The sequence below is a fragment of the Zygotorulaspora mrakii genome, chromosome 3, assembly GCF_013402915.1.
Source record: "Zygotorulaspora mrakii chromosome 3, complete sequence".
In the NCBI taxonomy this organism is placed as follows: domain Eukaryota; kingdom Fungi; phylum Ascomycota; class Saccharomycetes; order Saccharomycetales; family Saccharomycetaceae; genus Zygotorulaspora; species Zygotorulaspora mrakii.
Window position 1 is genome coordinate 65,644 of NC_050721.1, and position 25,140 is coordinate 90,783.

Below are 25,140 nucleotides of genomic sequence, written 5' to 3' on the forward strand. Positions count from 1 at the left end.
AAGCTCCTCTCAAGAATTATATTCTTGAAATCTTTCTTCTTTAATTGAAACATCGGTGGCCCACAAAAAATTACCCATTACAGATGTCTCACTCACAAATTTCAATTCAAATGAAACAATATTCTATCCAGTGTAGGGGAGCCAGAGATGATTTTTATTACTCTAGAGGAAGAATCATATATCTCTCAAGTTATTTGTATTCTTTTTAGTTAGTTTTTTCTTCGAGCACTACAATGTCGAAAACATCAAGTAAGATCACTAAGTCTCTTTTCCATAAAGTATTCTTAATATGTGCCTTTAAGCCTGTATATTTTCATTATACATCCAGCTAAAATCGCAGAGAGCTTTCTAAATGAAATTCAAATTCTCATAAAGTGGTACACATTTACATTATATTCGACCCATTGTCAGTAAAAGTAATGTAGTTCCGATCCAATGATTGACTATTTCGCTGGGTTTCGCAATAAATGCACCGCATGAGGTTTGGGCTATGAAATAAAAATGATCCAACCGAGGTTCGAACTCGGGATCTTCGCCGTGTAAAGGCGACGTCATGAACCACTGGACCATTGGACCATGTCTAGCTGTGAAACTTCCCGTCTTTTATTAGCATTATATACTGACCAAACACGTCGCGACAAATGTATTTTGAAACATATTTTATTTGGGAAGAGGTTTTTCTTCGGAGTAATTGATAGTAACTTGCTTAGACATTGATGATAATATTATGATATTCAGTTATAGAGATATATAATTCCTCGGTTTCCTATATCATAAAGTGAGATAAAACTAATTGAACGTGGATTAATATCTGGAAAATACGTCAGTATTTATACCTAGCATTTCGCACCTATTGAACCATAAGAGAGGACGACGAGTGAAGAATTTTCATCGTCATCACACCATTTCTAGTCCCATAGAATCCACAGTACAACTGCTATTTCGTGTTCATTCCATAGACTCCTTCGTAGTCAGATTCCTGAATTGTAAACGTCTCGCGATAGATTATCATACGATATCTTTCCAGTATCTATTGATATTCTGTTAGAGCTTCATCTGAATTCATTTCTTTTGTAGTATCGTCGCCAGTAGTCTTCTTTCTGGTTCTTCTTAGTCATCTCTTAATATACGTTGTCTCATAATCTCGATCTATATTTCAATAGTTCTATATTTCATTACATCATTCAATCTGTAATAGGAGGATTGACCAACGAACTAGGCCAAGTAAAAAGACGTTAAGCGTCCTTAGACAAGTGGTTGCGTAAGGGCATTTTAAAAACTATATACTCTATGAAGCATAAAATAGAAGGACAAGAGTAGAAAGTGAGTATATCAAAAAAATTACTTATTTCAATTTGATTGCTCTCTTTCGAAAGAACTGTAAGAGCTGGTCAAAGATGACTTGAAGGTTGAAGAGAAATTGCTGCTTGTTTTAAGCGGACTGCTGCTGTCCTAAAAAATCACGAGAGATTTCCCAAGCAACCGCCCGCTACGACTGAAGAACTATAAACATCGGCCATATAATGGAGGTAGTTGTCAGTATTCTTCACAGCGTAAGTGGCATTATCTGCAGCGTAGGCTACGATCTCATTCAACTCCTCAACCAATTCACTTACTTCTCTTTGGTTCATAGCTGCAATATGCAAATAGCGATGTAACAGATCAATACCTGCGTAGTGTTTTGGGCCAACGTCAACGATAGATCCGTCAAAACAAATTGATGACAAAGGCTTTTTGGAAGTGTAGAAATAATCACAGATTACAGTTTCTGAAGGAGCTGAGGTACGATGGTAACCTGGATAAGTGTCCGGATGTGCAGCACACAAACCATCAATATCGTCACATCTCAACAAAAGGTCATTCTTTGACGCCTCAACAAGTTGGTCAAACACACCCATGACGGTGAAAATACTTCCATTTCCAAACCATCTGGTGTAATAGACATCATCAACACCATATTTTAATAGTCTCTGTTTCGCGTAGGCTGAGACTTCCACACTGTCTTTTAGTGCAGCATTAAGCATTCTGACATTGGTGTCGTTACACGTATGGTAAAGCTCTGGAAAAGTAGGATGTGACCATCCGAATACGTCTCCAGACACCGCAGTTTGAAGCTCCTCTGTCGAATTGGTATTATAGACTGGTGCGCCTAGGGCTTGGGAAGAAAAAAGACTGATAGCGGTCAAAGTAGAACAAATTAACTTCATCGCAATTCTTATAGAGTGCTTGGTGGTCTCAAAGTTTTCAATAAAACTCAATCAATTCACATCTGTGAAACATGTTATTACTCTATTATTTATACTTGACACTTTTACAAAGTTGATACCGTTTTAGGATTTTATTCTAGCATTTCAAATTCGCTATTGCGGAAGTTCTTTAGGTTAATTTTGCTTCAGTATTCATTTGTTTCATCAGAGTAAAATTGTGAGTGGCTCGTTGATCAACCATTGCCGCCACCGTATAGGGTTCTCAAAGCGGTCATCAAACTCTTTTAGGAGATCTCATTTTGTAAGATTTTCACTGGGCGGACCCTGAGGGTACCCCTCGGGGTCACGTAATAAGGCTTCCATGTCAATCCCAAAAGCTTGATCCAATCTGTCAGCAGCTAATGGAGGCCAAACTGACCAAATGGATGGAATATAAGCAGCAATCGATTTTTGAATAGTTTCTTTTTCTGGGCCAAATCTTGTTTAGTCAATTCCATAGAAGATTATTACTGTTTTAATCTGAACATATTTAACAACTCTGTTACTGGTAGAGTCACTAAGATGGACAATTTTAAGTTTGTAATTGACCTGATGTCTGAGTTACATTCAACTTTTCTGTTTTAAGTTATTGTATGCTTTTGAGTGCTGATGTAGTTTGACGACATTCGAATTACTGAATTCATTTCTTTTTTAGAATGTGGTCCACTTGGCTTCGATTTATTTCATCACTTGGTCTCGTAGTATATTAGACGTTTCTAGCGGAAGAACTTCTTTGATCTGAGCACGACCTCAATGATAGGTATCTCTTTTTCCGGACCATGTTGCAATTAAACATGTAGTTGTACCTCATTTTTTTGTTGAATTTTTTCATAAACCAATAGTATCATAGGTTAAACTCAAATTAGTCCTTAAAACTTGCAAAGATAGCGGTGTTTAAGATCTAACCGCGTTTTGATTTCACAAAGTGGAGAATTTTAAAGTACCGCTCAGAGTTGTATTTAAACTGTTCAGCACGTGGATAATGCCTCATAATCAGATGAAATGGACTATTATGAATTATCTGCTGATAAAGTGTCAAACTAATAGAGGCAATCTAGTGGAGCTTTTTTTTTCAGAAATAGAAAGGAATAGAATAGTTTTAGTTTCAGCTTACAATTCACCTTTTAAGCATGAAATAGTTTGCTGCTACACCACTTAAGTCTTAGAATGACTTTTGCTAGAAAACTCGAACATTTGTGCTTTAGAACCCCGAAGTCGGATGTACTTCTAGCGATTCAACCAGTATGTCTGGATCATTACTAGATGAGTTTTCCTTACATTCATTAGAGCGGACCTTTTGTGTCTACGCTCACTAAGAATGGCATTGACCTCTGAAGTTCTGATTGTATTAATCGATCGAGGAATGAACGTTTTTACAGTTGGTACATCAAGAGCAGACATCAGTGGAAGTTCACAGAACAGGGGAGGTTAACGATAAAGGCTACAATTTGGTGGTCAAAGGATTAAAGACAAAAATTCGATGAAGGTCCAACATAGATAGCTTGTTTCGGGTGTCATCTAATTGCCTTTCTCATTTAGAAAGAAAAGATGATTTAAAAAACATACATCATCATGCACTTCACCTTCTGTGTTGAGATACCAGAGACATTCAAAAAACTTTCAATCATGCCTGTTGCATTAAATATGGTTGTCTTACGGACATAATGAAATCTGCATCAAGAGCAAACAAGATAAAGGGTTTGACTAAAACGCTAGAGACCAATTTCGCATTCGAACAATACGGTCTTGAGATTGGAGGAGGAAGCACATACGTTGAACGGAGTTTTACAACATAACCGCCATCACGTACCTATCATAATCCAAACAAAGCGAGGAGAGTTGAAGCGTATTGCTCAACGTGGCTTAACTGATCTAACATCCATTGGCATCTTGACACCCAACAACCGACGGAATTCACTGCTATAATTGATGGTCAGTGAATGGCCATCACTTTCCAATAATTTTTGAGAACTTCCTGAGTGAGATTCGAGCCATGATCTATCTATTTGGGTCCATCGTATGCAATTTGGAATGAAAGGGTGTGTAGAATTCTCAAAGTCACGAGGGCTTCATTCAAGGAGGAAGGGTTCTCGATTTTCCAAAAATTTATCTATGCTGGCATAAAAAATGTATAGCACATCTTTAAGAAAGATTTCTTCTAAGATTCCTTTCACCGCATCCGTTTCTTGCCGCACACTGTTAAGCTGAGCGAATTATAGATGTCCACATGAAGGTGTGTTTGAATTCAATTAATGCCTGTATTCTTGTCCGAGGTCATTGTGAATCACATGACCCCACCTACGTTACATATATAGCTTAAAAGCCAGAAAGTGATGATATCTCCAGTACACCTCGTGAATTTGAAATTACGAACTAACCAATACTATCAGAGGAGCTCATTTTTGCCAAACTAGTAATTCTTGAGAAATGCACGATTCCGCGTGACTCCATGATATCTTAATACTACAATAAAGAAACAGAATGCTATCATGTTTGAGCAAGTACCAATTCCGCCAATGATCTCAACAAAGATTTGACTGGTGAACCGTCGACAAGATAAGTTGCCCATAAGGCACTCTGAGTAAAATTTAACTAAAATCTGACTCAGCTGTTGTTTTTCAAGTTTGAACTATAAGTCTGTTAAGCTTTTGGGACATCATGGGGTTGAACAAGCCTTTCGCAGTGCTTAATCACACTTCACTCACATACGTTCTTGTGATCAATTTCGCTTTTCATGGCGCTCGCTTTCGCGCTCTGGGGGACAAAACGAAGTAGGTGGGTGCAGTCTTGAACACAGACTGAAAAAGGAAACTTTCCATCAAACTTTTACTACTGAATTTTCGAAAAATCTGGATCTGCACCCCAGTTTTTCAAGAAATGTCTGCAAGCGCGGCATTCTCCCAGTTCCGAATGCTAACAGCTCGCTACAATTTGTCTGGAATTCACTTTTGGAAGGCATTTCTTCAAGATTGTAGTCACATTAACATAGTTCCACCCTAAACTATTGTTTGGTATTCAACTGTCCGTTTTCTTCTGCCAACGGCAGAGGGCTATATGAATTCTCCACTTTGAATTTTTGCTGAAAATCTATTCCGTTATAAAAGCGAGCTGTCATTACCATTACTGCTTGGCATCCAGAAGTTAGAAGTAAAGATTGGATTTAACAAAACCGCACAACTGTCATCCCAAAAAAACCATGTCCCAAAATTATGAGAGGAGGCCTCATGAAGAAACAAGCAATGGGATTAGTAAAAGAGGCGACAAGGTTGTCGAAGTAGAGGAGAAACTAGAAAATGGTGTTGATTCAGATATGCCCGATAAATTAAAAATGACAAAATCTCTTGTAATTCGTAAGGCGGAACTCATGGCAAAGCAATATGATTCGTGGTATTTGAGATCTTTATTTTTACTGTCAGCATTTATTTGCTCCTTTGGATATGGACTGGATAGTAATATAAGAGACATTTATATGACTTATGCGATGAATTCTTATTCAACACACTCTCTCATATCTACAGTGGGCGTTATCAGTCAAGTGATCTCTGCAGTTGCTCAGATATTCTTCGCAGGGATGTCTGATGTCTTTGGAAGGTTGTCCTTATTCATTGCATCTATTGTATTTTACGTTTTGGGGACAATAATTCAATCACAGGCTTTTGATGTAAAGCGGTATGCCGCAGGCACTTTCTTTTATAACGTAGGGCTCGTCGGTGTTATGCTTCAAGTCGTTTTGATTTTGTCTGATAACTCGTCGCTGAAGTGGAGATTATTTTACACATTTGTGCCTGCTTGGCCTTCTATTATCACCACATGGGTTTCTGGTAATGTTGTAGCAGCTGCTAATCCTGAAGAAAACTGGTCCTGGAGTATTGCAATGTGGGCGTTCATATTTCCCTTAAGCTGTCTCCCACTGATTGGATGCATGCTTCATATGAGATGGAGAGTAAGAAACGACCCGGAATGGAAAGAACTACAAGCTGAAAAATCGTTCTATCAGAGTCATGGCTTACTAAAGACTGCTGTCCAATTGTTCTGGAAACTAGACGTGTTGGGTGTTTTATTGTTAACCGCAAGTGTAGGATGCATTTGTGTACCTCTAACTCTTGCTGGTGGGGTATCTACAAGCTGGCAGAATCCAAAGATAATTGCACCATTGGTTCTTGGTTTTGTACTGGTTCCTATTTTCATCGTTTGGGAAAGTAAATTTGCATTAGTGCCAATGGCTCCATTTAAATTATTGAAAGATCGCGGTATTTGGGCCCCTTTATGGATACTGTTTTTAGTCTGTTTCGTCTATGCAATGGCAGCAGGTTACCTCTATACTATCTTACTGGTCGCCGTTGATGAGACTGACCTCTCTGCCACAAGAATAATGAATTTGTATGCCTTTGTAACGGCTGTTTTTGCTCCGTTTTTAGGAATCATTGTTGCTAGATCAACCAGACTAAAACCGTATATTATTTTCGGTGGGGCGCTTTATTTTGTTACTATGGGACACTTTTACCGTTACAGGTCGGGAAAAGAGTCCGACAAAGGGATAATTGCTGCTATGGTGGTTTGGGGTATCTGCAGTGGTCTTTTTGACTATCCAATAAACGTGTCAATCCAGACAGTGACTTCTCATGAGAATATGGCCAGTGTGACGGCCTTAGGCTACACAATTTTCAGCATTGGCGGAGCCGTTGCATCAGCTATCTCGGGTGCCATATGGACTCAGTTGCTGTATCCAAAGCTATTACAGTTGATAGGAGATAGTGATTTAGCTCAGGCAGCATATGATTCGCCATTTGATTTCATTGTTGAAAATCCATGGGGTACACCTTTGAGAGAAGCGATGGTTGAAGCATATAGATACGTCCAAAAATATGAAGTTTTGGTGGCACTGGTGTTCACGGTACCAATGTTTTTGCTGTCTTTCTTTATAAGAGATCCTCAGTTGACCGCAAATGTTGCACAGAGCTTGGAAGAGGGAGAATATGTGCAAACAAAAGAAGATGACCCAATCAATGATTGGTTTGCAGCCCATTTCTCCACTTTGAGACACGAGAAAGATTAGCGCTTCAAGCTCGGATGCAAAAAGTGCGCCATACACGCTGGGAAGTTACAGTTAGTGCAGCTAGCTAGCTGCCTGCTGTATGAAAAAACGAGGCGTGTCCGTGGGTGTCACTAAAATCTCTTGAAAAGCGCAAATTAAGATTATGAACATTCAATGGCCTCATTTACTACTTAAGGCGTGAGTATTTTTATTATCATGTGATGTTTAATTCATTTTTTCGAAATCTTTATCCTTTTAATGTCCGACAATCTTCCAGATAAAGATAGCAAACACGGAATGCTGATTATCCTCTAAACATTCTTTTATTCTAAGCTCATTTATATCTGCAATATCTGTACCCTATATAGGCTTGAGTGCCAGGCGAAATGAAGTTATCTGATACACTCGCTCATCATAATACTACCTGTACTTGCAGTAACATGTTTCACGAAAGTAATCCAATACAACCTTATTTGTAGATATGCTGTGCAGCTGTCGTCAACAGTTTATGTCGAAAATTGCCCTTCCACAGTGAAATCGTTTTCTTTTTTATATAGGGGGGCACAATAAAGGTGTTTTCTTCATTACATATAAAGAGAATCACAAACGCATTCAACTTCATAGCTGAATCGTTTGTAGAGTCCACTATCCTCTCATGCGGCATGCTCTAACCATACATCACAATTGTCTCTTTTCCATCTTCAGCATTTGTGCTGCAGTGTCGCATATGGTTTTCTCAAAAGGTATGAAATCAAAGTCTAATATCTTATTTGTATTGGTGTAGTCGAATTTCGCTAACGAATTTAAGCGCTTGAAACTTTCATCAGGATTTCCTGAGGCAATTTTACCTGCTAATTGGGGAAAACTTTCGCAAAGAACGTCGGCTATATTCAGGAGAGTGAATCTGCCTGCACACAAAACCAGCCTTCTGCCAATCGATTCTTCCTTTTGAAAAGCAACCATATGCGCCTTCGAGACATCGCGTACATCGACGTATCCGCCTACAATATCCATATCAAGTTTCTCTCCCATCTTGGAGTCTATAATAGCTTTGATATATTGGCAAGAAGTATTTACTTCCCCGAGAGCATTTTCGTCAAATAGCTGTGGGCCAAAAACCCAAACTGGGTTCACTGTTGACAACTTGAACTTTACCTTGTCTTGATTTTCTTTCCAAAAATCGTGCGCAGCTCTTTCAGCAAATGTCTTTGCGCCATAATATGCTTCTTCGGGACCCCTAGTTGCTTCTTCCCAGCTAATTTTATTCCAAGAGTCTTCTGTCAGAAGGTTGTTCGGATTGGTATCATCCTTGAAGCTGGTAACGGCCGCATCGGAAGATGTAATCACAACGCGCTCAACAGAATCAAACGCATAACGTTTTATAGACTCCAATATATTCCTGGTTCCATTAACTGCTGGGTTTAAAAGGTCTCTTTCACAATTTTCTGTATTATAATGAAATGGAGAAGCTGTATGTAACACCACCTTGATATCTTTCCCATATTTAAGGAATAGCTCATCGAAGGCACCGGGATTGGAGATATTCTCTACGATCACAACTGACAGATTTGGGTTTTTAAACTGCCTATGAAGCTGATCAGCCTTCTCCTGTGATCTGACGGAACCGATAACCTTGTACCCTAACTTTAACAAGTCACTAACTATGTGCAATGCAATGAATCCATTTGCTCCTGAAACAAATACAGACATTTACTCTATGTTTTGCCACGTCTAACTGAATTATATGCAGTGCACAATTGACTTAATGTTTACTTCTTAATCCAATATTTGGAATCAATAGATATTTTGTTCAAGTCACTATTTTTCAAGGCGCGACGAGCTGCGTCTTTGAGCGGTGCGTATCGTTTATCACATAAAGCAGAGACAACTCTGAAACTTGCAAGAATACGTAAAATGCCCTGGAAGTCTTTTTCGAATATGCTGGGTCGTTGACAAAATCACTGTACATTCATTTACTTCTCTATCTTTGCCGGGTCACGTGACAGTTTGCGAATGTCGTATCTGCTCTATATTTGCGTAGCAACCGCTAACATTTGGTAACTACGATCCAACAATGTTCTACTAAGAAGGCCGGTTTTGCAATTTTGTGACAGAATGTTTTTAGACCTATCTTGTGGCGCATGGATGCTTTGCTCTCAAAACAGGAAGTTTTCTGTAGGCCGTCCACCATGCAGCCTAGAATGGCACATTATGCAAATGCTGAAGGTGAAAGTCTGCACCTTTACGGGATTTGACCTCTTACGGGATTTGACCTCTTACGGGTATTCGGTCGCACAACACGGCATTAAATAAAGACCGATCTCACGTCTGTTCGATTACTCTGTTTATATGGGGACGGGCACTGTGGCAAGCGGAATGGGGGAGGGGGCAGTTCTATCTGGCCGCGATACAACTCAATGCCCGGAACCAAACCTTGTACGCCGATACGTCACAGGGACTATCAAGTAACTAAAACATGAAACAGGCATGTGTCGAAAGTACACTATCTCACCCAATAAATAGCAGTAAACAGGTCGCTATAGTGTTTGAGGTGATCGCGCAGCTAGTCTACGTTCTGAGTTTCCTTTGACTCCTGGAGTAAGCACGGCACAGAGAAATGCGAAGATGGCTTCATTTCAGGCGCGGCACTTGTGCTGTTGATGGTAACCTGAGACACCTCCGTTTAAGCAGGAAGCCCACCAGCCTGACTGCAACGGGAATCGAACCAATCTTCACTGTAACTTTCGAAACACTGTCGAGACACTTACCCACGCGTTCGGCGCACTCGAGACTTATGCATTTGCACAATGAACTTGGGCAGCTCTTGAGGCCTTTACCCGAATGGTCGCCGTTTGCCAGTGGCTCTCCAGACCTGAGAAAGTTTCGCAAGCTGCGCGCAGTGTATATCGTTCCTGTGCCTACAGAAAAACAATAGCTCTTTCGATGCAGCTTGTGATGTAACTTTTTTTGAAACCACGAAGCGTTAAAAGAACCTCTTTTATATTTAAATCGAAGGCATCGCTATCTTTTCAAACAACTCCCACCTTCCTGGCAGACCGCCACTGGCGGGAAAGACACGTACACACCTAATTTTGTCAATTTTTTATACATTTTGATGGCACAATCGCATCGCTATTTGCACTGCTGAATACTGCATGGTTGCAGGAAACAATCGGAAATGCAAGGGGAACAATGAGGACGCGACCACAAACACAATGCGCTGAGCTTTACGCGTCGATTACAAGACTACTCCCTAAAGACTGAATGTTGAGCGACAAAAGCCATCCTAGCCGGTGCTGGCAGATTCATGCCGGCATGCTTCCAAAGACGCCAGTGGTCCTTTCCATCTTCCGATACTACAATAACTAGACACCGCCGGAAGGCTGCTGTTTTCCTGCTGTTTTCTGTGAAAACTATGAATAGATCAGCTTTTTTGCGTTATATCGGTCTGCATAGTTTCTTATTCAGGTTCCGCAGTTATCCACGCCAATGAAAACAAGTTTGGCACTTGAAACGCAGCAATCCCGTGCGGGCGAGGTGAAAAAAAGATTAGAGGTGCTTTCAGGTATGCCCTTAGAAAAAGAAGTTGAAGCTGACGAATGTTTACTAATTTGAAAAAGCGGATGTCGGCATAGAAGAAAATTCTGCCAAAGAAGTTTCTCTGCGTATTCCTTATTCTGTTACGCCTTGCCGTTTAGCCACACTTCCAAAAGCGGTGTCAGTATATATTTAATTTGAGAAATTTTGTTTGGGCATGCAGAACACGGGAGCCGTAGCTGGAAGAGAGGTGTTTGCACGTAGAAGTTGCTGTAGGGACCGAGTAAGGGCCGCTTCGGCCAGAATACCTCAGGTAGTAGGGATGTCCTTTTTTTGGAATTTTTTTTATCTATGCTATGTTGCCTTGCACAGGGATATAAGGAAGGGCCATCGAAGGTGAAGCCTTGGTTTTATATTCCTTGTTTCTAAATCGTTCTGTTTCATTTCCTTGCTTTATTTCTCGTCTTTTGTGTGCGGCTAGCGTAGTAAAACTCATTGTGCCAATGTCAGATATTGAAAATCAGAAACCAGTGACCACTGGTAGTGATATCCGGGAGAACGGGGCTTCCGACTTCTCCAACGGGGATACTTTGAGACCGCCATTCGGTAAATCAGGCTCTGGTAAAACCGAATCGAAAAAGTCGGAGTATCGTATATTCCCATACCAACCTAGTTATCCCAGATTTCGGATAGGTTCTGAGACTCTCAGAGGTCACACAGTGGCTGCGTTAGGGGAATTTTGCGGCACGTTCATGTTTTTATGGTGTGCGTACGTCATTGCACAGATTGCCAATAACGACGTTGCGTTGACAGCAACTCCTGACGGGTCTCATCCAGGGCAGTTGATTATGATTGCGCTCGGATTTGGGTTTTCTGTCATGTTTTCTATTTGGTGCTTTGCCGGTGTTTCTGGTGGTGCATTAAACCCAGCTGTCTCTTTGAGTTTAGCTCTAGCACGGGCTATCAACCCTACGAGATGTTGTGTGCATTGGGTGGCTCAAATAGTGGCTGGAATGGCCGCTGGGGGTGCTGCAAGTGGAATGACACCAGGGGATGTTTTGTTCGCAAATTCCTTGGGGTTGGGATGTTCAAGAAGCAGAGGATTGTTCTTGGAAATGTTCGGAACTACAATTCTTTGTTTCACTGTTTTGATGACAGCTATAGAATCACGCGACGGTAGTTTCATGGCAGCCCTTCCAATTGGTATTTCTTTATTTATTGCTCACTTGGCATTGACAGCTTACACCGGCACTGGTGTCAACCCAGCTAGGTCTTTAGGTGCTGCAGTTGCTGCCAGAGAATTCCCAAACTACTTCTGGATATATTGGATCGGCCCTCTGTTGGGTGCGATTTTAGCATGGTCCATTTGGCAAGCATTACATTGGTTAAACTACCAAGATGTTGTCGCGTGCGAGAAGAAGCGGGTTGAAAAGGAAGAGGCAGAATCCACTGATTAACCTTTGGTCTCGACTTTTTTTTTTTATCCAAACTAATTATAATTATCAGCTTTCATTTAGCGTTAATAGCCTATTGTTACAAAAAGTGATATGCTTATTTATATATTGTTTCATAGACTGAAAAGTTTCTAATTAATCGATGATCCAATAGGCGTTGAATATCTAGTTTTTTTCTGTAAAGCCAGGGCTAGCTCCATCATCAATATGGCCTATATATAAAAGCCGAAGATGTCGGTCATCTTTTATGCTTTTTGTATGACAATTTAGGAAGAATTATTGGCGGTAAATGGATGAAGAGAGAAAGAGGGAAAGAGACACGAAATAGTGATATTGCTGTTATGTGGGCACTTCAATCACACTGTTTCCAAATTTTTAAAAATTGCTAAATCGAAGTACCTCGTTTATTTTCCGTTTTCAGATACATCATATTCCTGTCACAGCTATTAACTCTTGAAAAAAGAGCACACTAGATTCGATATTTATTTGCAGCACCATCCATACCTATGTCAATATTGCGAGACAGAGATATTCAAAGCAGCCAAACTACAGTGGTACTGAATTTGCTATAGCTCATCTCCGTGTGTGCTATCATGAGTTGGAATGACAGTTGCAAACCAAACTGGCTAAAAAATGATAGTAGGCAGGCCTTTTTCTTAATGTACTTTTTTTTTCAAGTTATCATGCTTCTACGAATCGCTGTATCAATGCTGGCAAGAAGAATTACAGGATTAGATTAGTGAAGGACAACAGAAGGTAAAGTGGTTCACATGAAAGAGTTTCTCCCCTCAAGTGTAACTCACTGGAAAAAATAATTCTTCTTTCGTAGATGAATTTCTAGCTTGTACTGCACGCGGCGGTGGCTGCCTTGAAATAAGGAGATTGGTAAAAAAAAAATAGACTTTTATATTTAGTACTGAAATAAAAACATTGCAGAGCTAAAAATCATTTTACTGAGAAATCTATCACTTTCAATATTCATATCTGTAATTCTCATTCTCAATATCTGTTATGTCTAAATGCAAAGCATCTCTGTAGCCATCTGCGTTATCTATTTGACGGCTATCACGAGCTTTGTTTTCCCTGATGACAATATAACGTAGGACAAGACATAAAATAATTGCAATGCCCAACTGCACAATCAATGCCACCTTAGCAGGTGTATAATTGGGTGCATCTCTGACTCTAAACATCTGTGGCCCTATTAAATTACCAATACAGAAACCAACCATCGTGAGTGCATTTCTTGCAACCCTTTTTGTATGACCTGATGTGTTGACTGCATTCCAATTGTAAATCATTGGTAGAATGGCGGGAGCAGAATTTAGAAGATAAACTCCGAATAACCTGCCAACTCTGCGATTGTTATCTAGTGCTAATAATAAAATTGCTCCCAGAATTGAGGGCACACAAACTGCTCCCATAATATAGCTCCGTTGACCAATATAACCAGCTAGATAGGAACAAACTATTGTTGCGATGATAGAGACAGCACCCGAAGGCATCTGAATGATAGTCGCCTTTCTGTTGTCGAAACCAAATGTTGCAATGATAATGCTTGAAAAATTGGAAACGGCACCATTTGTAATCATCGTGAGTACTGTGATAAAGAATAAAATCCACGTCTGCTTGTCTTTCATCAATAACTCCTTGACTTGATACAACTTAACAGTGCTATTTTGCAAACCCGTTTGATTTCCTTTGATGTGATCTAAAGCTTCAGACCTTTCTGCTTCACTTAAAAATCTGCAAGTCAAGGGACTGTCTGGCACGAATATGATTGTAGCGATTCCAACAATGACTGTTAAGCATCCCATAAATATAAACAGAATTTGCCAGCTCGCAATTCTAGCAGACTCAACATGCTGGAAACCAAATGAAAGAAGCGCACCTAGAATCTGACCTGTCCCAATCTGCATGTACCACAGGCCAGTTCTTCTAGATTGCTCTGGCTTCGTCCACCACATGCCTGTAATAATGATAAGGCAACCAGCGACTGACGCTTCAAACACACCAAGAAGAGTTCTCACAACCATCAGACCTGCATAATTTGTTGAAGCGGCATGAAAGCACACGATCATACCCCATAACGTAACATTTAAGCCTAGAAATTTAGAAACTGGCAATTTTTGAATCAAATATCCCGATAAAGGTTCAGCTGCAAGATATCCAACGTAGAAAATGGTACCAAGGTCGCTGAACTGGTTCCCTCTTAGATGTGTCCTGATACCCATTACAGCTGCATAATTAAGTAAGGTCTTGTCCAGATATTGTAAGAAATAAATCATCATAAAAAATGGCATGATGCGAAAATCAATTTTCCATCTCAAACGTTTAACTTCCTCAGGTGTTAAAGATTGCTGATGACTCGAAACGGTCTCCAAAGCTCCTTCTTCCACATCACCTATTTTAAAATTATCAATCAATTCTTCGGTGACGACAGGCTTTACTTTATCGCTCGTTTTTTCCATTTTGATTTTTTGATTGAAATCTCGTATTTGTCATAGCTTAAATGAAGTATGTTAAATCAAGTTGAAGACTAGTCTTGGAAATTCACCTGTATATATACCTTTCTTAGGAAATTATCTCGCCGGAAAATACTTGAATTGAAAAATTAAGGTTGCGTATTCTAAGCCTGATAGAGTTGTCGAAAAGGCTGATCATTGATTGAGATATCCATCAAGCTGTTACCTAAGAAGCACCCTGGCCATCAATGCAGAAGGGTCGATAAAACTAGGATCGCAACTGTTGTCTAATCTTTCTGCACTCAAAATGATTAACGTTTAGCTTAATTAACCAAGCTCGTGAGGTACCCTTATCACTCTTTTACTACGATTAACGGCTAATGTGTTTTCGTTATCAGAGTTTTCTTCCGAAGATAAGAAAGGTTCCGAAAACTTATAGCTTGGAAGCCGAATATCCGAATAACCGATCACCGAAAGTTCTGTCGTGGTCTACCCTTCATTTTTCGCGCAGGGTTCAGCAGATCCGGGAATTGCTATAGTTTCTACAGTATCAAATCTAATCAAACGATGACAAACTTACATTGATAAAAAAAGACGGAGCTATTATGATTCAATTCAAAAACTAGACATACATCTCAAATCCAAACATAATTGATTTACTTGGTTAAACTTAAAAATTAGCTATCCTATTTTGTAAAATGAAGCAAAATGACAAGGGAAGGTGCAAGCCACCAAAGTTGATGTCATAATAGTCACAAAAAGTGGGCTTAGTCTTTCTCACCGCACTACATCTCGTAAACTTATCGCTCCATCAAAGCTCTCGGATAAATCTGTATCATATATTGAAAATCAGTTGTGTTAAATGTGGTTAGTTGACTGAAAGGGAGTTTTTAATAAGGGGGCAAAACTTTTATCATTAAGGGTGATGGCAGCTTAAGAAATGCATCTTGTGCAGATGAGGGGGAAGTCAACAGAATTTGCTTTTAGGCCAGGTTGTTCTGATGTAGGAATCAAGCCCTGGCCATTTTTAGAGTACTAAGATAAAAGTTTCCTTTGATAGGTTGAGATATTTCAAAAGTCTATATACTAAGAAAGGACTACCGTTGCACTCATACTGCTAAGCATGACGACGGATCACGGAGTGGAATCTCGATTAGACGCAATTCAGAATTTAAAAATAGCTAGCATCAATTGCTCGTTTTTCATGTTATCTTTGTAGCATTTTCAATTTACTTTTGTGAATGGAGAACATACAGGTTCCCGTCAGATTGGCATTCCTATTTTCAGCGAAAAACACATCTTTTAATGCAACTTTTTGCTGGTTGATGCGTGGCAGGAAAACAAACCTAACGTATTTAAGACTTGCTTGAGGTGTCAAAACGATAGCATGAAGTCTTTACATATATAAAAGTAGACATGCTGCTGAAAAATTAGAATCTGGAAGATAACCATGAATATACCATTCAAACATTTCTGGTTGCTTTACATTCATAGATTATAGAGCATCTCTTGTACAGAATATTGGGCAGCTTACCTGTTTTTATAGACGTCAGTAGGTCAGCCAGCGCTTCTCAAGTGCAGGAGTTTTTTTTTTACCTCCTCTGAGTGCCTATACTCTTTTATCTTATTTCTTCAGCGGTCCCATTCATGTTTCGGCTATTCTTATTCGGCTATTCGGAGATTTTGAGAATCCTCGGAACTTTCCTTATCGTCGGAGATGTATTTGCTTCTCACATCGATCACAGTGTTTGAGTGAATCATCTTCAATACAGATTGTTTAGCATCAGATACAATATCTCACGCTGAGGAATATAAGCTGAAATGCTATTTCTACCCTGAAAGAAATTTGGTAAACTCACGAACATCAATTGAATTTTAAGTAGGAAAGTACACTTTTCTAAGATGGAAGGCTTTAACAGTTCCAGGAGATCCACAGTATATTCCGTGAAGGGTATGGTGTCTTCAACACAGCCTCTCGCCACTGCTGCTGGTATCAAGATATTATCACAAGGTGGTAATTGTGTTGATGCGTGCGTAGCTGTATCGGCCTGTCTTTGCGTTGTTGAACCATCCTCCACTGGGATTGGGGGCGACTGTTACTCTTTATTGTACAAAGAGTCAGATAAAAAGGTATATGGAATAAATGGCACTGGAAGATCAGCCTCTAGACTAAGTATTGACTACCTGAAAAAAAATCACCCTGATCATATTCTGCCTAGTTTAAGATTTAAAGATGATTCAATCTTCAAGATACAGATTCCCGGTGCCATTGCAGGATGGTGTGACGCCATTGCAGCTTGGGGGAGTGGTAATGTTACGCTGTCAGACATACTTGCACCAGCAATTGATCTAGCTGAGAATGGTTTTGTCGTGTCAGAAGTCAGTGCACTTCTCTGGAAGGAGGCTGAAATTAAGCTGAAGGCAGCGCAAAACTCGGAGAAGGATTTATCCATTTTCCTACCGAATGATAGATTTGAAGCCCCAATTAAAGGGCAATATATGCGAAACGAACGCCTTGCTGCAACCATGAGAATCATAAGCGAGAAGGGCAAAAAAGGATTCTATGAAGGGGAGATTGCTGATTCCATTGTTTTGGAGCTATCAAAGCGAGGATCTCTTATCACTAGGGAAGACCTTAAGAATCATACTTCTACTTTTGTAGAACCAATATCTTTATCAATTCTTGGTCATAAACTTTGGGAAATACCTCCAAATGGATCTGGAGTAATTGCATTATTAACTCTTGGATTGATAAATGAATTGGATAAATCAGGTGCAATTGACCTTAAAAATATGAAGCACAACTCGTCAGAGTATATTCATTTGTTATCTGAATGCTTAAAATTGAGTTTCAAGGATTCCGACGAATACGTGAATGATTATGAGTTCTTCGCCAAAAACCATAATTTGGATCAAATGAAGTCCATTGAAAATTTATTGAGTGAAGATTACTTAAAGAGTAGGAGTAGCCTTTTCAAGAAATCGAATGTGATGCGCAATACAGATGTGAAACATGGAATACCGAATCCAATGTTCAAATCTGACACGGTTTATTTCACTGCATCTGACTCTAACGGTGATGCTTGCTCTTTTATCAACTCAGTATATGAAAATTTTGGAAGTGGTGTAATCATTCCAGACAGAGGGTTTGCACTTCAGAATAGAGGAGGAAATTTCAATTTGAATCCAACGAGTAAGAACTGTCTAGAGGGGAATAAAAGGTCTTATCACACCATCATTCCTGGAATGATAACCACACCAAGGAATGATGGACAAGAGGAATTATACGCCAGCTATGGCATTATGGGTGGATTTAACCAACCACAAGCACATGTTCAGGTGTATTTGAATATGCTACTTTTTGGAATGGATCCACAGCAGGCTTTAGATGCCCCAAGAATTTGCCTCTATCCTGATCCCAAAGGTACAGATTCAGGTTTTGGATCAGATGGTCCTGCAAGTAGAGATGCTACATGCATTGGTATCGAAGACGGTATCTCAAGCGCTGTTGTGGAAGAATTGAGGAATTTGGGGCACCAAGCGAAAGTTTTCGCAAATGAAAAGCGGACACTGTTTGGTCGTGGGCAAATAATTCGCAGAGAATCAGGTCCTGAAACAAAAGGTCATTTGGTTTACAGTGCTGGTAGCGATATGAGAGGTGACGGTGCTGCAGTGCCATTATAAATTTCAGGCACCACTTATCGGTAACTTGTTTGTATTTTACAAAACATCAAGCATGTTTCAGTCTTGCCCCCTTCGCCCCAACTCTTTTATGTTAAGATGAAATCTTGGTAAAGAGGTATTAACGTTGCCCCTACGTACAGTGGTTTAACATCTTTCATTAGAGCCAGTGATAGTGATATATATGTTCATCAGAAGTCGCCATCAACCTTATCACTTTTTTGTGACAGCAGTCAGTGCAAAGAAACCACCCATCTGATAAAAACATAAGGGATAAGAATTGGTAGTACTAGCTTCAATTGACGTTATAGAACTTACTAAATTTTTTTTTACTTACATAAATGATTTAAACTTTATCATGTTGGAAGTAGACGAACGAAAAATCATGAGGTATTAAAGAAGTGATGATTTTCTTAACTTTCCTAATTCAAGAAAGCGACCAAGAATAGACCAACCAAGGCAGTGAAGCCCTTGCTGAAACCAGCAGCAGCGGCGGCACCTTCCGATTGAATGTAGATACTGCTCGATGCGGTTGCAATGGATGAAGCAGCACTACTGATAACTGCCATGCCAGTGGCAGTACCTGCTGGAGCAGCAGTGCCAGTTGGAGCGGCAGTACCAGGAGCAGCAGTACCTGGAGCAGCCGTACCTGGAGCAGCCGTACCTGGAGCAGCAGTACCTGGAGCAGCAGTACCTGGAGCAGCCGTACCTGGAGCAGCCGTACCTGGAGCAGCAGTACCAGGAGCAGCAGTACCTGGAGCAGCCGTACCTGGAGCAGCAGTACCAGGAGCGGCGGTACCTGGAGCAGCAGTGGCGGTTGTGGCAATAGTAGTGCCGACAGGACTTGATACTTCAGCAGTGGCTGGTGGCGCTTGCGTTGTCATTACACTTTCATGGCAACCAGAGTCATCACAGTGAGTAACGGTAACAGTCGATGGCGATGGTGCGGGTGTACCATGAGTAACTGGAAGAGTGCTTGTGACAGTGTAGACACTACCGTGAGAATCAGTTGCCGTAGAGCATGAGATTACAACAGTACTGACAACTGGACCAGAGCTGATTGTTGTAGTATAAACAGGAGCTGGAGTTTTCGTTGCTGGCCATGTGCTAGTAATTGTGTAAGTTTTACCACTGGCATCGGTAGCAGTAGCGCATGAAACAACGACAGTGCTTGTTACAGTGCCTGAAGTGATTGTTGTAGTATAAACAGGAGCGGGTGTTTTCGTAGCTGGTAGTGTGCTAGTGATTGTATAGGTTTTACCACTGGCATCGGTAGCAGTAACGCATGAAACAACCACTGTGCTTGTTACAGTACCAGAAATAACAGTTGTAGTGTACACAGAAGTAGGAGTTTCGGTTACTGGCAACGTGCTTGTGACAGTATAAGTATGCCCACTAGAGTCGGTAGTCGTGGAGCATGAAATGACAACTGTGCTTGTGACAGTACCTGACGTGACCGTCGTGGTATAAACAGGAGGTGGAGTGGTTGTGGCTGATCCTGACGTCGTAGACGATGGGGTAGACGATGGAGAGCTCGAAGGTGCGGAACTGGTTGGTGGTGGAGCTGAACCGTAATTCAAATAGTAAATGGATGAACCTGCGTAAGTGCCAGTAACGACATTGAATGTTGAAGGATCAAAGCCAGTACCAATTGAAAATGATAAAGAAGCAGAACCAGTAGCGGCAACCAAGGTATTAGCACTGTATGACAGAGAAGGTGAAGCGGTCAAGGCGATTTGATTCTGTCCGGTGTATCCGGTAACGGGGATAGGAGCAGCAGTCGAATCAGCAGCTAACAAGAAGAGACCTTCGCCAGCGAAATTAATGGACTGACCAGTGAATCCACCAACGTCCTCGACATATAGAGTACCTCCATTGAGCGTAAAGGTACCTGAACCAGTAACGCCACTTGCAACCGTGTAAGTACTACCACCTGTTAGAATAATATTACCATTATTCGTGGAAGCACCATCTCTACGTCTCAAGCCTGGGCCACCTGCACCAGCAATAGTTGCACTGCTGAATGAGAACGTACCAGTGTTAACGTATGGTGTGTACGAGAAAGTACCGCCTGGAGATAAATTGAAAGTCGAGCTACCGGAGTTGGAAAACTCGCCGGGAGTGAAGTTAATATTCGATGGAGAATTGGCACCGCCATCTTCGATAGCGAGCGAACCACTGACGTCGACAGAGCTTCCTACAGCGTTAACCGTTGTGCCTGGGTAGGTGGGGACCGTCTTACTGATAACGAGACCACCTTGAATGTTCAAAGCTCCTTCGAAAGTGTAAGAGGAACCGTCGACTAGAGTTAAAGTGGCACCAGGAACAATGTCAACATCTCCGGTAAAAACAGCTGCACCAGTAACTGTGACAGCACCTGCAATTGTTGTGGGGCCGATGGTTGTCGTGCCCGTGACAGATGACGAAGGAGTAGCGGAGCTTGAACTAGATATAGTGGAACCCGAAGTTGTAGAGTTCAAGAACTGTCCAACAACTGTCTGAGAAAACAGACCCAGGGCCAAAGCGGAAGGCAGGGTGATATAGCGACTGAATAGTTTCATGTTTGTTTCAATTGCCACACTAGATCCTTGATTGGGCTTCAATACAATATAAAAATGTAGTGAATTTGAAACCGAGTTAACGAAAAGTAGAGGATTCTGAGCGATTGGCTGTAGAGTACTGGGAAATGTCTGAGATGAGTTCCCACATTTGCGTAGAACCAAAAACCAGAAGGCTGAATTTACAAGTGATATTTATATTAATTTGCAGAACTAAATGTCCCTAATGAATGCATGGGTGACACATTCTGCTCTTTGATACGGTTCTTACCAGGAGCAAGTAGTTAGGACATATCTTGATCAAACTCACACGTAGTGAATGCATTTGGCTAATCCCATTTCAGCATTCTCTTAATTGGCAATTGCTGTTGTTTATTTTTCAACAATTACCTAATAACGACTTTTTTCCAGGAAAGAATGAATGAAGGTGGACAAACCCAGGTGCCTGTTGCCCCTTTAAGCACCTTTCAGGCAAACAAATTAGCATTTTAAGATTTGCCCAAAACACTTAAATCTGCAGAAATATGTGCAAAGGAATGATGCAACATGCGGCAATTTGTTGCGAGTTTCCCTACTCCTGAATAAGTACCGTAGAAAAGAAGATGGCAAATCTCCCTTGCCATCGGATCTTTAAGGATCCCGCGAGAAAGAAAAAAGCCATCTTGTTACCTTCCCGTTACCTGTCCGCCGGGCTCCCGTAGTGAAGCTTCCTAAAGAGGACAACTTGCTCTCAGTAAAGTGCCTATCAGCTGTAGTCTGCGTGCAAATTAGATTTATTAACCTAAAAAGGAAACACGTGCACCCTAAGGCAACTCTGTGTCTCTGTTTTCTCAACAGAAATCAAAAAATGACATAAATGACGCGTAAAGTAGCTCATATAGGACTTTCTTGTTGAAGACTCTTACAGAGAACTTAGATTGCCTTATTAGTGTTCTGCAAGTAGTGCTGCGGCGTTTTCCTGAGGTGACGCACAAATACATGAAATAGAGTTAAAGTTGAGGCGTGCATGTTGGAGATGCAGCTTAGCGTATAGCCCCACATGACCATGTGTATGTGGGAGGACTATTGCCGTATTGAGTAAAGAGAGGAGGCACACCCGAAAAATAAAATGTAAATAAAAATATGGTGAGACTAAAAATAGAAATATCAAAATGTCTGAGTTTATGATTTGGCTTCCTGGAAGGGGTACACGGCAATGTCGAAAGATTTTGGCAAGACAAGTAGCCTCATGGTCTTGGCAGGGCAAAGACACCGAGAAATGGTCAGTTTTGGATCCACCGTGAGCCCTTCGGGCAGTGCAAACAAACAACTGTATTGACTGTTGTTCAAGAGTCGTAACTCGTCACAGTGACATCGGGACAGTGGGATCGCCAAAGTGAGCTGGAAAAGTCACTCGGAGATTAGATCTTGAGATGTCGTGAGCCCGAATCTGCAGCGCAGCCCCACCTTCGCGTGTTGTGTTCATGAAACCGGACTTACCAGCCATTCCAAGAAGTTCTGGCGAGCGACCAGCCATTTCCTTTTTGGGTCGATGGTACCTAATCTCCTCTTTTGGAGTCCAGATTAATCTATCTCCGAATTAAGAGAAAATGAAGAGTTGTGGCTTCAGGTCCATTTGTCCCGTTGTGGATTTGAAAAAGGCGGGGTAAGCACTCATATTTCAGAAATTATGATTTTTGACCTCCGTGTGGATACAAAAGGTCGAAGATCCAGTATCACGGAGGTCGCTGGGAGGTCGCTGGGCGGTCGCAACTGTGACCGTAACAGTCCCACTGTTTAACCTTTCGGAACTACGTGGTGGTGCCGTGGTGAGTGTTAAACATCATGAAGTTGAAGGCTGTTGTGAGCTCGCTTGAGTGAGGGAGGATCCATCGCTGAAGAATCTATTTTTGGCCCTCGTAAAAGTGGTTGTATGTAGAAGTGGTTGTTGCCTCTGGCTCCTCTTCATTTTAGTTGTTTTTGCGAGGTGTTGCGTCCTGGCTGTAGTGAAAACAACCCTGGCGGTGATATAAAATTTTTTTCGTAAACGATGTGGAACGAGAGAGAGTTCCAGCGTCCGGATGGAATGTCATCACATGTTCCATTGCCGTGTGGAAACAAAGAAATAAGAAACGTTGCTCAGGCAACAGCTCTAGTCGCGCTTCGATCTCTCCTGGCAATCGCTAGAGGAAGCCCCTGCGAGCGCATGAGACTCCTTGGAGTGCCAATTTCGCTATTATTATTGAGCGCGTCTGAGCTGGAGATGTTGCAGCAATGTGCTCAAGCAATGTGCTCTAGGCTGCAAAAAAAAAAAGCCTTGTCTATGGTCGAAGCTCATCGTACAATCAAGGACACAAATGGTACTATTAAGCTGCATTGGAATATAACTGGGAATAGAATTAAATAAATGGGTGCAATATCGAAGTGCAAATCAATGATGGCTCTTCACATATGCGATGATTGATCCATATAAAGCTCCATCCAGGTTTTATCACTGATGATTTCTCTAGTATTGTTTTCACTTTACCCGTAATGAACAATGCTTTAGTTTCCTACAGTGAGGTAAATTAGAAGAATTGTATTTTATTACGATGGATAAAATTGCTAATTTTTTTGGAAGACCAGGATCAAGACCGGCCATTCATCAAAGAGCGCCGCTTTTGAATTACAGTTCTTTTGTTCCCGGTAGTAACGTCCACTTGGATGATACAAGTGATAGTATCCACGAACCTGGTAAAGAGGACCACACAGTAAAAAATGTTACTGGGGACTTTTCGAAACAATCTTTGGAAGAAAATGTATCTGTTATGTCACAGAGTGTCGACTCAAGCGATGAGGAATTAGGAACCTTGACCGTGGAGAAAAATGGTGATATCGACACCAGCCATGGTTTCACGGGGCTTCACAAGGGAAAGACTGATATCGCGTTAGATAAACTGGTTGCAATTGCGGGCTCTCAAGCGATATTTTTCTTAATGTGGATCATTCTTATCATCTGGGTTGTTATTGGTATTGTTTACCGTGCACCAGATAACTGGCAAGTGGTTATGCAGGATGGACAATCGATTCAAAGTTATATCTGGGATACTCTACTGATGAGACAACAGCTCATTGGGACACACGAACAAGTCGTTATTTGCGGTGTTTTAAGATCTCGTATTTTGACATATAAGGATTTAATTGCTCGTAAACTGGCTCAGAGAAACACAAAAAATATTATCGAATATAAATCGAAGGAGATAACTAATGAGGAAATTGAAAAAATCGATTTTGAAGGTAATTTACCGGTTGAGATTTGGTATGATAAAGTTTCATCTACTGCTAGCAAGATTATCGGTTCCTTGCCATCCATGATTATTTTTTGGCTCGGTATTATAGTCTGGATTGTTTGTGGTGTTAAACCATCAAACGCAGGTAATGATCCTCCATATACTGGAGAAACTACAGGAAGTAATCCACGTTTAATGAAATTTAGTTCAACATGGCAATTATATATCAACAGTGCCACAGCGGTTGTTCTTTTGGTCTGCACAATCTTTTTGCAAAATATTAGGGCAAGACATGATAAATATTCAGCTAAATTTATCGTGGATATCTTTGAAACTGATGAAAAAATAGAGTACACCTTGAGGGATAGCTGCAAAGAATTTAAGCTTGAAAATCCAGTTGTTACTATTCCTGCTCAAAGAAGAAGTATTTTAGAAAAGCTGATCGATTTTTACGCAGATGTTATTGGTACGGGTATTGGTGTTGTTATCGCATGTGTTGCCATTGGTGCCTGGGGGGTATTGGCCATTTAATGGATTATGATGATAATTGGTGGTTAATCATTGGTACATATACAGGTCTGATTGGGTTCTTGGATGGATTCGCAATTAGACAGGTTTATTATCGTATAGTAGATCACGAGGAAACTAACTATGAAATCGTTGCTAAAGAAGATCTGGAGTTATTCGATTTGTTAGGTATCGAATGTCCTGCATTCTGCGATGGAACCATTCCCGTGGAACGTGAGAAAACGTTGGAATTTAAAATATCCTCGTTCATTAACCGTACTTGCTCTAGTCAGTGGAGTGTTGTTGTTTCAGTTGCTATTATTGTCGGTTTAATCATTATTGCGTCCGCTATGCGTTGGAGTACCACTGGTCAATTGATTTGTAACACACCTACAATGATTATCGAGGC

The 25,140-nt window shown here is 40.8% G+C and overlaps 7 protein-coding genes, 1 non-coding gene and 1 pseudogene across 9 annotated transcripts; 4 read left to right on the top strand and 5 right to left on the bottom strand.

Annotated features, from left to right (window-relative positions):
- Positions 1–502: 502 nt before the first annotated feature.
- Positions 503–576, bottom strand: HG535_0Ctrna5V. Its single transcript has one exon. It is a non-coding gene; the product is annotated as a tRNA-Val (tRNA).
- An 884-nt stretch (positions 577–1,460) lies between these two features.
- HG535_0C00270 (uncharacterized protein) lies at positions 1,461–2,207 on the bottom strand (the record flags this gene model as incomplete). The annotated part of the gene is made up of 1 exon (XM_037287512.1): positions 1,461–2,207. The coding sequence occupies one exon, from the start codon at positions 2,205–2,207 to the stop codon at positions 1,461–1,463; it is 747 nt and encodes a 248-aa protein (XP_037143407.1).
- A 3,235-nt stretch (positions 2,208–5,442) lies between these two features.
- Positions 5,443–7,302, top strand: HG535_0C00280 (ARN family MFS transporter; the record flags this gene model as incomplete). Its single annotated transcript, XM_037287513.1, has 1 exon — positions 5,443–7,302. One exon carries the CDS (start codon positions 5,443–5,445, stop codon positions 7,300–7,302), a length of 1,860 nt encoding a protein of 619 aa, XP_037143408.1.
- A 657-nt stretch (positions 7,303–7,959) lies between these two features.
- HG535_0C00290 (SDR family oxidoreductase) lies at positions 7,960–8,991 on the bottom strand (the record flags this gene model as incomplete). The annotated part of the gene is made up of 1 exon (XM_037287514.1): positions 7,960–8,991. The coding sequence occupies one exon, from the start codon at positions 8,989–8,991 to the stop codon at positions 7,960–7,962; it is 1,032 nt and encodes a 343-aa protein (XP_037143409.1).
- A 2,330-nt stretch (positions 8,992–11,321) lies between these two features.
- HG535_0C00300 (aquaporin family protein) lies at positions 11,322–12,275 on the top strand (the record flags this gene model as incomplete). Its single annotated transcript, XM_037287515.1, has 1 exon — positions 11,322–12,275. One exon carries the CDS (start codon positions 11,322–11,324, stop codon positions 12,273–12,275), a length of 954 nt encoding a protein of 317 aa, XP_037143410.1.
- A 968-nt stretch (positions 12,276–13,243) lies between these two features.
- Positions 13,244–14,743, bottom strand: HG535_0C00310 (uncharacterized protein; the record flags this gene model as incomplete). The annotated part of the gene is made up of 1 exon (XM_037287516.1): positions 13,244–14,743. The coding sequence occupies one exon, from the start codon at positions 14,741–14,743 to the stop codon at positions 13,244–13,246; it is 1,500 nt and encodes a 499-aa protein (XP_037143411.1).
- A 1,896-nt stretch (positions 14,744–16,639) lies between these two features.
- HG535_0C00320 (gamma-glutamyltransferase family protein) lies at positions 16,640–18,421 on the top strand (the record flags this gene model as incomplete). The annotated part of the gene is made up of 1 exon (XM_037287517.1): positions 16,640–18,421. One exon carries the CDS (start codon positions 16,640–16,642, stop codon positions 18,419–18,421), a length of 1,782 nt encoding a protein of 593 aa, XP_037143412.1.
- Positions 18,422–18,840: 419 nt separating this feature from the next.
- HG535_0C00330 (uncharacterized protein) lies at positions 18,841–20,979 on the bottom strand (the record flags this gene model as incomplete). Its single annotated transcript, XM_037287518.1, has 1 exon — positions 18,841–20,979. The coding sequence occupies one exon, from the start codon at positions 20,977–20,979 to the stop codon at positions 18,841–18,843; it is 2,139 nt and encodes a 712-aa protein (XP_037143413.1).
- A 2,567-nt stretch (positions 20,980–23,546) lies between these two features.
- HG535_0C00340 lies at positions 23,547–24,755 on the top strand (annotated as a pseudogene). The gene has a single exon. A coding segment is annotated over exon 1 (1,209 nt).
- The last annotated feature ends 385 nt before the right edge of the window (positions 24,756–25,140 follow it).